Here is a 13284-nt window from a genome sequence, read left to right on the forward strand (position 1 = left end):
CACTGTCAGCTAAGCTATGTCCTATCCCTAACCGGTTTTGTTTGGTTTTTGAGACAAGATTTCTCTGTGTAACCCTGGCTGTTCTAGAACTCATTTTGTAGACCAGGCTGGCCTCAAACTCCTGAGGGCTGGGATTAAAAGCATGCACCACCACTACTTTGATTTTTAAATTATTATTAAATATAATTTACGTACCATAAAATTACCCCTTAAAAATGTAACTCATTGATTTTTTTTTTTTTTTCAGGGTTCTGTCCTAGTTGTCTGTTGCAGTGATAAAACACTGACAAAAAGCAGCTTAGGGAGCAGGAGTTTACCTGGGCTTCCAGGCTGTGGCCCATCGTTGTAGGAAAGTCTACAACAAGGCAGGAACTTTTGGGGGCAGCTAGTCATGTCTACAGCCAGGAACAGAAGAAATGCATGCATGCTTACAGCCACCTTCACTTTCATAGGCAGGGTGCTCTATATTCTATGGCATCTACCTATCTGTTCGATTGTTTTCTGAATATTTCATGTAAATAGAACTAGTTAGACAATAGTAGTTATTTATGACTGATTTTATGTGCTATAATTTACACTTGTATGTAGTTCCATCTTTTTAAATTTTTTATTTTAATTATGTGTGTGGGCATATGCATGCCACATCATACATTCATACATGTGGAGGTAAGAAGACAAGCTAAAGGTGTTGGCTCTTTCTTTATACATGTGAGACCCAGGAATCAAACTTAGGACATCAGATTTGGCAGTACTTTTACCCACTGACCCATCCTACCAGTTTCAATCATCCAGTTTTACACCTATAACAGTATTGAGTTTTTGCTTTTCTTTTTTTTTTTTTTTTTTTTTTTTTTCTTTATGGTTTTTTAAGACAGGGTTTCTCTGTGCAGCCTTGGCTGTCCTGGAACTCACTCTGTAGACCAGGCTGGCCTCGAACTCAGAAATCCGCCTGCCTCTGCCTCCCAAGTACTGGGATTAAAGGCATGCGCCACCACTGCCCGGCTGAGTTTTTGTTTTTCTACACCCTGTATCTCCTGTCTTTTTTAAAGGGGGGGGGGTCACTTGTGTATATGGGGATCAGAGGCCAACACTGAATGTCTTGTCGCTCTCACTCAGGACAGTGTTTACCAGCATGCATGTTAGTGCACCATGTGCTTGTGGTGCCCACTGTGGTACCTACTGAAGCCAAAGGAGGGTGCCAGATCTCCGTTGACTGGAGTTACAGACAGTTGTGAGCTGCAGTGTGGATGCTGAGAGCTGAACTGGTCTGGATCCTCTGTAAGAGCAGGTGTTCTTAATCACTGAGTCATCTTTCCATCTCTTGTGTGACAAAACTTTCCCGGGGAGATGCAGTACACAGCTTTATCTTCCAGATAGGGAACCCACAGTAGACCCAAGTACTAATTCTTCCTGTGATCTTTACAAAATTGTCTGTTTGCCCTTTGCCCAGTTTTATTTTGTTTAGATTTTGTATTGGTGATTGAACCTAGGCTTTGTGCCTGTTTGCCAACACTCTACCACTGACCTATGTCCTGTGCTAGCTTTTGTTGGTGTCATTTGTTTGTGTAAGCCTTGGGCGGGCCTGGGGCTCACTGTGTAGACCAGATGGTCTCATGCTCAGATGATCTGCTTGCACATGCTCCTGTGCCTGGTCTTTGCTGGTTTGTAACTTGGATTGTGTTTTTATTGTTGGATGCTGAGAGTTGTTTCCATGCTCTACATAATTGTTACAGAAATCGTACCACACGGTTTTCAGACATGCCCTCCTATCTTATACATTATCTTTGTATATGGTACACACATGAATGTTCCTGTGTTTATGTGCATGTGTGGAAACCAGAGGCTGTAGTCAGCTATTTTTCTTTATTACTCAATGCCTTATATGAGACTGTCTCCATTGAACCTGTGAGCTCTGGGGATCCTCCTACTTCTGCCTCCCTAGTGCTAAGAATACAGGATGGGCCAGGTGCCTTCACCTGCTGAGGCTTCACTTTAACCAGCTTTATGTGTATAGGACATTAAAGATGAGCGTAATTCACATTGTAAACAAGCCTTCAGAACTCTTTTCAACTTACAAAACTGGTTTGTATTGCTGCTAATATATGCCCTGCCCTACTCCTTAATGTTAGCGTTTGAACCTATGATCTCATGCTTGCTAGGCAAAAAAATACTAGAAATATTGAAACCAGGTATTTCTTAACTGCAGTTAATGATACGTGTCTTGTAAGTACAGGTTAAAGAGGTGGTATTCTTCATCTTTTGATTCTAGATATTTGAATTTGTTTGGATACTTAACTGGATCTTAGACATTTGTGTTTGCATATGTGTTGTGTGATAGACTTTTTGGTATGCCCCCTCATTGGAGATGATGTTACTAGGCATGTGCAGAACACCTGGCCTGTTGCAAGGGTTCTGGGATCCCAACCTCAGGTCGTTACGATTGTGAAGCAAGTGCTCTTTGTTACCCAGCCATCTCTCTAGCCCCTGTATGAGTTGCATTACTCTCCTATTAAGGAAGCACTGAATGTGCTGAATTCATATTTGAGGATTCTCAGAAAGGGGTAAAATCAACTGAAATATTCATGTGGACTTTGGAAGGTTTGTTTCATTGTCCTGACATAGCTTCTGAAGAGCCACCAGAATATCTGCTCTACTGTTGACAGGCTTCATTTGTTGCCAAATTCCAGCTTGCTGGTCCTCCAGCAACCTTCTCTTTTCATCCTTGAGAGTAAGCTATTTCCTGGCTTTCCCTTTGAGGACCCTTCAGTACATAGCTAATCTCAGTGTTAAAATAATCAAGCAGCTACTGTCGTCTTAATTGTTGCTGACTCTTGTTAGGCTTTCTTTGAACAGTGTGCTAAAATAACTGCTACCTTTCTGGTACTGTTCAGAAGGTGTGTTTTTGATGACTGTCTCACCATATCTTATTTTACCAATGGTAAGCATGCGTTTAAACTTGTGTGCATGTCGTTCTCCAGCAATGGCACGAGCATGATATCGCTGATCATTCCTCCCAAAGACCAGATTTCACGAGTCGCAAAAATGTTAGCAGACGAGTTTGGAACTGCATCTAACATTAAGTCACGAGTAAACCGCCTTTCAGTCCTGGGAGCCATCACATCTGTACAACAGAGACTCAAACTTTATAACAAAGGTAAGCCTCTCCCTCTCACATTGTCACTCTGTCCTGCCTGACTTTCCTGCTGTGACTTCAGCCAGCTGCTACCACTGTCGTTCATTTATTTATTATCCATTCAGTGGTAAGTACTATTTGCTATACTTAAGAAATAAATCCTATTGAAACATCTCAGGAAGCTTTACAATTAGGATGAGAATTTTGCCGATGAGTCCTAAGTGTTTCTGTTTTATTTAGATTACGGCTATAGGAATGATTGAAGTAGAGAAACTGTTTATGTTCTTTGCAGTACCTCCAAATGGTCTGGTTGTTTACTGTGGAACAATTGTAACAGAAGAAGGAAAGGAAAAGAAAGTTAACATTGACTTTGAACCTTTCAAACCAATTAATACATCATTGTATCTGTGCGACAACAAGTTTCATACAGAGGTAAGCGTGAGCACAGAGCAGTCTCAGCCAAAGCCCCGCCAGGGCCCCTTAGTGGCTGCTCTCCTTCTTTCAGCTTCCCAGCTACAGTCTGCCCGTTTTTAAGACTGTCTGAGTGGTAGCATATATCTATACTATTTGGCCACTTTACCATTGAATACTCTGGTCTTGGATAAGCTACATCATTTATGCATTTATTAGTTGGTACCTTTGGGGTGTTCTCACTATTTGGTTTCTATGAATAATGTCACTAAACATGTACAGGAATGTGTTTGTAACCATTTGCTTTTATTTTTATAGATTATATATGTAGAATATTGAATCTTTCTAGAAGTCAGTTTTCTAAACCGTTGACAGTTGTAACCTTTTACATAGTATTCTCTCTCTCTCTCTCTCTCTCTCTCTCTCTCTCTCTGTGTGTGTGTGTGTGTGTGTGTGTGTGTGTGTGTGTGTGTGTGTGTGTGTGTATGTGTGTGTGTATGTGTGTGTATGTGTTGGGGACTTGGGGTGGACAACAACAGGGTCCATGTTGCTGAGGCTGGTTTTGAATTCCTAATCCTCCTGCCTCTACCTCTGAAGTGCTGGGATTATGGGCATCCTCCATCATGACTGCTTTGGTTTGGTTTTGGTTTTCTTTTCTTTTTCTTTCTTTTTTTTTTTTTTTTTTGGTTTTTCGAAGACAGGGTTTCTCTGTATAGCCCTGGCTGTCCTGGAACTCGCTTGGTAGACCAGGCTGGCCTCGAACTCAGAAATCCGCCTGCCTCTGCCTCCCAAGTGCTTAAAGGGATTAAAGGCGTGCGCCGCCACTGCCCGGCTGGTTTTGGTTTTCAAGATGGTTTCTCTTTGTGGTCCTGGTTATCTTTGAACTCACTCTAAAGACCAGGCTGAGCCGGGCAGTGGTGGCTCACGCCTTTAATCCCAGCACTTGGGAAGCAAAGGCAGGCGAATTTCTGAGTTCCAGTACAGCCAGGACTACATAGAGAAACCCTGTCTTGAAAAGAAGAAGAAGAAAACTAGGCTGTCCTTGACTCGTGACATCTGCCTGCCTTCTGCCTCCCAAGTCCTAAGATTAAAAACGTGTGCCACTACTGCCTGGCCATCATGACTACTTTAAAAATAACATATGTTTATTATACATCATGGTGTTTGAAGACGGTTCTTAGTTGGATTTGGATAACTTGTTAGAGCCAGGTAATTGGCTGGTTTTGATTGACTGCCTCTCTATGTCCCCATGACTATAGTCTTTACACCTTTAGCACTAAGCTCACAAATCATTGAAAAATAAGCAAATAAAATGCATTTAGTGACAGGTTTTTCTCTTTTCTTTTTCTTATGAACCCTGAGTGACAGAACTATGATGATACATTAATAGTGGAAAAGAAACCTCATTAGACTGACCTAAATCAGTCAACAGTAAGCAATCAGGAATTCACAACTGGCTCCTTTTAGTCTCTTGCCTTTCATCAACCCGGAGACAAACCTCTGCAGTGGGATGAGAGCTGACATTCATCCACAGTTTACAGTGGGTGGGTTTTGCTAACTTGACAGGAAGACCAATCCCAGTTGAGTCTTGGGTAACTGTATGGAAATCTAGCTCTTTTTTCTTAGCTTCTAGTGTCCTGGCAGAGACCTCTTCTGGCTGTTAGCAATTCTGCTTATATCAACTTTGTTTTCAAAACAAACAAACAGATTTTGGATCACTCTGTTTTAAAAAGTACCTGATAGCTGTATTGTCTGGCTGCAACTCGACTGTTACATTAGCATAAGTGGTTTTGCCTTTCTCCCAGTAATCATTAAAATAATTAGTAGAACTAAGGGTGTAGACTTGGCTACCCCCAGCACCCAGCATTCCCCCATACCCAATTCTTTACATGGATCCTGGGAATGCAGACGAAAGTCCTTATGCATAGCAAGCACCTGACCTACTACTAAGCCACTCTTAGCTCCTGTTGCAGTTTATATTGTTGAGAAAGGTGGTTCTCACGTTTATATAACCAAGGATGACCTGGGACTTCTGATCCTTTGGCTCCAGCTGAGTGCTTGGGGTTCCCAGTGAGTCCCCACCATGCCTGACTTTTTTGGATTAAGATGGCCTACGATAGCATTTTAGACTCAGTTCTCATGCCTCTGCTTCCCAAGTGCTGATATTACAGGAATGTTACCATGCCGGATTTAAAGTTTCTCATTTCTTGGTTAAAAAGGAGTGAATGATTTCTTAGATCTAAAGAGATTGGAATATGGCAATTAATGGTATTTCAGGCCTTAAGTCTCAACACATCACAGAAAATGTGTCTCTGTGAGGCCCAGAGCTGCTTCTATGCAGGAGAGACAGAGATAGGAAAATAAAACTTTAAAACAAGTTGAGTGGTGGTAATGTGTGCCTTTAATCCCAGTACTGGAAAGCAGAGGCAAGTGTATCCATCTGTGAGTTTAAGGTCAGCATGGGCTACAGAGTGAGTTCCAGGATAGCCAGGGCTACACAGAGAAACCCCATGTTGAAACAATGCTCTTTCAAATTGAGTGTGGTGGGTTTTTTCTCTTTAAGACACTTAACTCTTTTCCTTTGTTACTATAGAATTAGCCTGCAAAATTATTTGACATTGATGGTACCCTCTAGTAATGCTGAGGTCATTGATAGTAACAGAAAGTTAAGTTGGCTGCAAGTGACTAGCTTTGATAGGACACTGGCTCAGTACAAGAGTCCCACTGGGTACATTTCAGAGCACTATGGTAGAAAAACAAAAACCAAAATTTTAAATTTGATCTTTAATTTAGATGTTGTTATACTTTATACACCATCTATCTAAATTAAATGATGAAAATGAAAAAGTAGAGACTGATTTTCTGCTGGCATGTTGGTTGGTTGGTAGTTGCTTTGTAGTTTGTTGATTGGCTTTGGAGGTCTCTATGCAGTACAGGTTAGCTTTGAACTTGAAATCCTCTTATGTCTGCCTCCCCAGGTGCTAGTGTTATAGAGTGACACCATTTCCACCTCAAGTTTTGTGGTTGGGTGGCGAGTGTGGGCTGTCAAGGGGGACAGAACCTGTGACTTGCATATGGATGTCAGGACATTTTTGGAGTTGGTTCTGGGGATCAGGTGTACTCACTAGGCACCTTTACTGAGAAATCTTGCCTGCCTAAGTATAGGTTTTGAATTGTCTAGTTTCTTCCTGTTATTGTGGTAAAATCCAGATAACAATTTTAACTGTGGTGCTCGAGAGATGGCTCAGCAAGTAGGAGCACTGGTTGCTCTTTCAGAGGTCCTGAGTTCAATTTCCAGAAACCACATGGTGGCTCACAACCATCTGTAATGGGATCTGATGCCCTCTTATGTATGAAGACAGGGCAGTCACGTATGTAAAATAAATTAAAAATGAAAAAAAGAAATGTAACTGGTTTTAGTTATGCAGTGTAGTGTGAACTGTCACCACCATCTTGTCTCTAGAACAAACTCTGTGACTGTAAACAGAAGTCCTTCCCTGCAGAGTTTGAGACCACCAGCCATGAGCATTATGTATTACAGCTGAGGTCTATAGATTACTCCCCCATACATAGTGTTGATACCATGTTGAGTTAACTGAGTGTTGGCGTTCACTGTATAGCTTGTGTTTGTTTTTTAGGCTCTTACAGCGTTACTTTCAGATGACAGCAAGTTTGGTTTTATTGTAATAGACGGCAGTGGTGCTCTTTTTGGCACGCTCCAAGGAAACACCAGAGAAGTCCTGCATAAGTTCACTGTGGATCTCCCAAAGAAACACGGTATGTAGAGGATTGCTTGGGTCCTTTTACTTGTGTGTCACAGTAGTCACTGTAAATAGGCACACTTGTGCTAAACAGTTACGGAGGTGGTGATTAGATTGAGTAGTTATTTTGTTTTTGCTTCGTAAGGCGTGTTGTACTTTTTTAATAGTTACCCTTTTCCCACCACTTTTGTGTCAAAGGCAGAGGAGGTCAATCAGCCTTGCGTTTTGCCCGTTTAAGAATGGAAAAGCGACATAACTATGTTCGGAAAGTAGCAGAGACTGCTGTGCAGCTGTTTATTTCTGGAGACAAAGTGAATGTGGCTGGTTTGGTTTTAGCTGGATCAGCTGACTTTAAAACTGAACTAAGTCAATCTGACATGTTTGATCAGGTAAGAGAAAAAGAACTGCCGTGGCAGGAGTTTGTGTGCGAGATACATTCATTCTCAGTGCATTATGCATGTGTTGGCCCTCCTAGAAATAAATTCCCTGGGTTTTAAAAAAACAGTGACTGGAGAGTTGGCTCAGTGGTTAAGTGTATTAAGTAGTGAGTACAGCTCATGCAGAGGACCTAAATTTGATCCCAGCACCCATATTAGATGGCTCACGAATACCTATAACTCCAGCTCCTGGGAGTCCAGTAACATTTAAGAGTGGGATTTCAGTAAAGGTATTTGAGGTCCTAATGTTTTTGTTTCTATTTGTGTCAGAGGTTGCAATCTAAAGTTTTAAAATTAGTTGATATATCCTATGGTGGTGAAAATGGATTCAACCAAGCTATTGAATTATCTACTGAAGTTCTCTCCAACGTGAAGTTCATTCAAGAGAAGAAATTAATAGGTATCGGTGAAATGCTACTATTTTATTCTGTGAAATGTTTTTGGTGTGTGTGTGAGAGAGACACTGAGAAGGTATAAAAGAAAGGGCTAGATATAGTTCATACTTGTCATCCCCACACTACAGTTGGAAGGTTTGAGCAAGAGTACAAGGCCATTCTTAGCCACAGTAGTTAGGGCATCCTGGGCTGTATAAGACTCTTCCAAACAAAAGTTTTTAAAAAATGGAAAATTAAACATTTTTACTGGAAGAAAGTATCAAATGGACACATGGCATACACCTCTATACCCCAGGATGGTTGTATTGCCACAGCAATGGACTGATTTTTAGAGTGAGGTTCTGTGTTAAGAGTAGGGGCTACTGAGAAAGTGATTTCAACTGATACAGTGCTTGTCTGGCATTCACAAGACCAGTATTGTATACTCCAAAACATGAACTTGTATAGAATTTTTTAATTTTCTCCTACATGAGATCCAAGGAGGAAAAGCATATAGTCTCCTCCCTGGGTTTTATAGAGAGTTCCTTTACCCTTGTGTGTTAGCCTCTTAAGTACAGCACCAACCTTAAAGGGGCACAGGAAAGGTCAACTGGAGAGAACCTAGGTCAACAAAAGATGGTCCAGGAACCTTTGGCCTTGTGGCCTGGGCCTTCCTTTCCTTCAAGGCCAGGGGTATGCCTATTCATGGTGCCAAGCCTGGGACTGAAAGTGGAATCCTCTTTAATATTTAGTGATCAGTCAGGACTGGTGGAAATGATACCAAACCTTGTGGATAACAAAATTCAAAACTGTGAGAGGCTCTAATAGAAGTGGTATAGTGTTTGTATATAACCTATTCACACCCTTCTGTGTACTTTAAATTATCTCTTAATTTGTAATACCTAACACATAGTAAATATTATATTAGTAATAGTCTGCTATGTTTTGGATTATGAAGACAGGTAAAGATCTATGTATGTTCTGTGCAGGTGCAGCCATCACAAGCCTTGCGCCATAGTACATGTTGGCATGTCATGTTTATTTTTCTAAATATATTTGATCCACAGTTGCTTAAGTTCATGGGAACCAAGAGCCACCATATATTTTATTCTTATGTCCCTAATCCACAGGGCGATACTTTGATGAAATTAGCCAGGACACAGGCAAGTACTGTTTTGGAGTTGAAGATACACTAAAGGCTTTGGAAATGGGAGCTGTAGAGATTCTAATAGTCTATGAAAATCTGGATATAATGAGATACGTTCTTCATTGCCAAGGCACAGAAGGTAAAAAGAAGAAGAAGATATTGTTGCTGTTTGTTACATTTCTCTGTTCAGAAGTCTTTGGCTTCAGGCATATTTACAAGGGGACATAGAAGTTCCGTGTGTCATATTGCCACCCCCACTGCTCCACCCCACCCTACCCTAGCTACATAATGCCTGTTCGTAGTTAAATTAGCCAAGAATATGGGGCTATATCTTGAATATCTTTGCTGTTTCTTTATAGGAGCTGAATATCAAGTACTTGGTGTGTTGAGATGTTTGTGGGAAAGTTTGGTAGAGTTAGTCCAGAAGTCCTTATCTGATCTCTTGCAGAGCTTATGTCTGTTAGTACTTTGAGAGCTAGATTAATTGGTTTTTGTTTTTAACTTTTTATACTACAGAGGAGAAAATTCTCTACTTAACTCCAGAACAAGAGAAGGATAAATCTCACTTCACAGACAAAGAGGTATGTAAAGTTTTCTTTGCTTAGTGATAACATACAAAGAAGCTTGAGTGTTAACGCATTGGTAACATACAGTATCAGCTCTGGGAAACAAAGCTTTATTCTAGTTAGGCAGCCGTGGAAGGGGAGCAGTGGCTCACTGCCACACACTGATATGTATCCAAGGGGGACAGAATCATGGTTATTACAGACTGAGTGAGAGAGACGCAGGCACTCTGGATTCAAAGCCTGCTGGAACTACATACATAAGACCTTAAAAATCTCTATAAATAAATAAGTCAAGAAGTCAGGAAAGGCCGGGCGGTGGTGGCGCACGCCTTTAATCCCAGCACTTAGGAGGCAGAGGTAGGTGGATTTCTGAGTTCGAGGCCAGCCTGGTCTACAGAGTGAGTTGAGTAGCGCTACCCCACTTTGTGTGTGAGACCTTGCTGCTTTACTAGCTGGAGGAGCTGGGAGCTTTGAGACAGGGGTTTCTCTGTAGCCCTGGCTGTTCTGAAACACTGTAAGCAGGCTGGCCTCGAACTCAGAGAGATACCTGGTTCTGCCTTCCAAGTACTGGGATTAAAGACACTCACTGCCAGTGCCTGGCTTGCTTGGGGGCTTTTTTTGTTTTGTTTTGTTTAACATTTTAGCACTTAGCTAGGTTTAAATGCATCACCATAGTTTAAAATGAACGCTACCTTTCTAAACAAGACAGGTATAAATGGTAGCTGCCTTAAATTCTGAATTGGGCAGTTGGGCTGACCAAGCCTGAGAATTGACTTAGGCAAGTTGTCTTCTGACCATTACATGATGCCTCCTGGTATGCACACTCCCATATACACACAACACTGGACGCTTTGAGAGCAGGGCTGTTGGCGGGGCTGAGGAGATGCTCGGCGGTTAAGAGCACTTGTTCTTGCAGAGGTCCTAGGTTTGGATCCCAGCACCTACAGGCAGCCTACAACTGTCTGATTCTAGTTCATGGGCACAGGCATCTGTGTGGTGTACTTACTCGTTTATTTAGGCTGTCCTGTTGTGTATGTCTCTTCTGGCCTGAGGAAGGGTGAGAAACTACCACAGCCTGGTTTCTGGAATCAGCCACAGGAATCAGGTTGACAACTGAGAATGGTTTAACATTTCGTTGCTGAGCCCACAGCCTGAAGGAAAATACTGAAATAATCAGTTTATCTACCATTTCAGTTATGTTACCAAGAACTGGTAGATGGACTTAGTTTTGTGTAATTATAATACTCAAAATGGTGAGGCGGATGGGTGATGATGGTGGGCACTGGGTATGTACTAAGCTGTGTGTCTGATCCCATTGTTGTGTGTCATGTGCCCTCAGACTGGACAGGAACATGAACTCATAGAGAGCATGCCCCTCTTGGAATGGTTTGCTAACAACTATAAAAAATTCGGAGCTACACTAGAAATTGTCACAGATAAGTCACAAGAAGGATCACAGTTTGTGAAAGGATTTGGTGGAATTGGAGGTGAGTAGCAAACTCAACCAGGGTCTTCTGGGCTCTCCTGAAATCGTTTACTTATTAAGTGACATATGCCCCTCTACTCGAATGAGGTGGTTGGATCAGTATGTGATGCCACATTCCTTAGTTTTGGACCAATTTGTAGTTATTTTTAATGTTTTCTATTTTATTTGAGGCAGGGTTTCTCTGTGTAGCCCTGGGTTTCTGTAGACCAGGCTTCCCTCAAACTCAGAGATCCGCCTGCCTCCGGGTCACTGAAGATATGCGCCATTGCCCACTTTTTTCATGCATGTACATAATGTATTTAATCTCTGCGGTTTGGTGGTGTCCTTTTGTATGTATTTGTGTAGGCACAAGAGTGCCATTCCTCCATGTGGGTCCTGAAGAGTCAGCTGGGGCAGCAAGTGCCTTCACCAGCACAGCCATCTTGCTGGGCCTGTGTTTATTTTAGGGAGTGTGGTTTTGTGCCTGCAAACATTGAGGTTTCAAGAGATAACTGGGAGACTACTCTTTCAATCAAGTGGGTTGCAGGAATGGAACTCGGGTCATGGGACTTATTAGCACATGCACTGGAGTTCACTTATCTGTCCCCTCCCCTTTGTGGGTTTTTGGGGGGGTGGCTAGCCTGGGATTCAGTGTGCCACCCAAACTGGCCTCCAACACAGGCAGTCCTTGTGCCTTGGCCTCCCGGGTACTGGGGTTTCTATTTGTGAGCTACCGTGTCTGGGGCTAATTACTATGACTGTAATTCTGGAATAGGGTGGGCTTCTCCTGTAAGAGCTTTCCTGTTCTGCTTTAGGAGCCCAGGCTACTTATTCTGTTTTGTTTCTCCAGGTATCTTGCGGTACCGAGTAGATTTCCAGGGAATGGAATACCAAGGAGGAGATGATGAATTTTTTGACCTTGATGACTACTAGGTAGTCGACATGGGTCCGGCAAGACGTGCCTCACCCTCCAGCATTCAACCCAAGGCGCATACCCGTGGTGGAGTCCAAACAGATCCCTGCCTTACAATTGGAACATTTCCAGAACTTAATCCGTGAGCATTGGATACTGAAAAGAAAAGCGAAACAAAACCAGACCCAACCCTACACTTTGGTTTGTCGTGGTGTCTGTCAGCGCAGCAGCCTACAACTAAGTCCCTAAATGCCACTTTGGACTAATTTAAAAAGAATCCCAGTTTTTACTTTTACTTGATGGTAAAATTGGTTGCTCTTGTATTTTATGAAAAAAATGATTTTTTTAACCTTCATACATAGAAGCAAAATACTTTAACTGCTGTAAACCTTCAAAAGTTAGTAGAAGTGAGATCATACTGGTTTGTTTCTTCCTTTGATCGGAGAATAACTAAACTGCTGCATTTTGCAGTGACCCATTTACATGGCATTCTCGGCTTAGACTGCACAAGAAGAAATATATGTGAAATATTGGAACTGTTTCTCTCTTGGTCTCTGTTTAATGTTGAAAGGGTGAGCTAATAGGAGGCAATTTGAGCTTCACTCCCTCACATTCCCCCACTCCCAGACTGTCCGTTTCAAAGGTACAGGTTGTGTTGTAAAGTCAGACCGAGTGCCGAAACATTGGGGCCACTGCACTCTTGACATTCATCAGTGTGGAGGCACATTTGTGCCCGGTATTTGGGAGCCCCTTGTGGCATTAGCATTACTGAGGCTCCCTGTAATCTCAGCCTACTAGAAACCAGTCTGGGATGGACACGATGGGGCTTCTGTGCTATTGCTGGGATTGGGAGAAATAAAACATGCAATTTAAGTGGAACCAAAAAAAATTTTTTTTCAAAGATGATTTTGCTTGGATCTATTCTTGGTAAAGGGAGGTGGTGGTATTTCCTTGTGTTGGATGGCATGAGATTATGTGAATGTTTAGATTTTTTTTTTTCAAATGAACTGCAAGATTTTTCACGGGAACAACAGACAAGACACGTATGACCGTGCATGTATCTCAAACCCCTGGTGG

At 42.0% G+C, this 13284-nt stretch overlaps 1 protein-coding gene and 1 non-coding gene across 3 annotated transcripts in view; one reads left to right on the top strand and one right to left on the bottom strand.

Moving 5' to 3' along the window:
- Window positions 1-12743, top strand: part of Etf1 (eukaryotic translation termination factor 1) — a 28064-nt gene extending 15321 nt beyond the window's left edge. For both annotated transcript variants that reach the window (XM_034517860.2, XM_034517861.2), the window contains 9 exons: window positions 2979-3154; window positions 3426-3565; window positions 7183-7321; window positions 7504-7694; window positions 8013-8142; window positions 9247-9402; window positions 9780-9844; window positions 11169-11316; window positions 12145-12743. In XM_034517860.2, coding sequence (XP_034373751.1) covers window positions 2979-3154; window positions 3426-3565; window positions 7183-7321; window positions 7504-7694; window positions 8013-8142; window positions 9247-9402; window positions 9780-9844; window positions 11169-11316; window positions 12145-12227 — 1228 coding nt within the window. In that variant the 3' untranslated portion in view covers window positions 12228-12743. The remainder of the gene's footprint in view (window positions 1-2978; window positions 3155-3425; window positions 3566-7182; window positions 7322-7503; window positions 7695-8012; window positions 8143-9246; window positions 9403-9779; window positions 9845-11168; window positions 11317-12144) is intronic.
- LOC117720259 (small nucleolar RNA SNORA26) lies at window positions 8593-8714 on the bottom strand. The gene has a single exon (XR_004608280.1). It is a non-coding gene; the product is annotated as a small nucleolar RNA SNORA26 (small nucleolar RNA).
- Window positions 12744-13284: the final 541 nt, after the last annotated feature.

Source organism: Arvicanthis niloticus, chromosome 14 (genome assembly GCF_011762505.2).
Source record: "Arvicanthis niloticus isolate mArvNil1 chromosome 14, mArvNil1.pat.X, whole genome shotgun sequence".
NCBI classification, from domain to species: Eukaryota; Metazoa; Chordata; class Mammalia; order Rodentia; family Muridae; genus Arvicanthis; species Arvicanthis niloticus.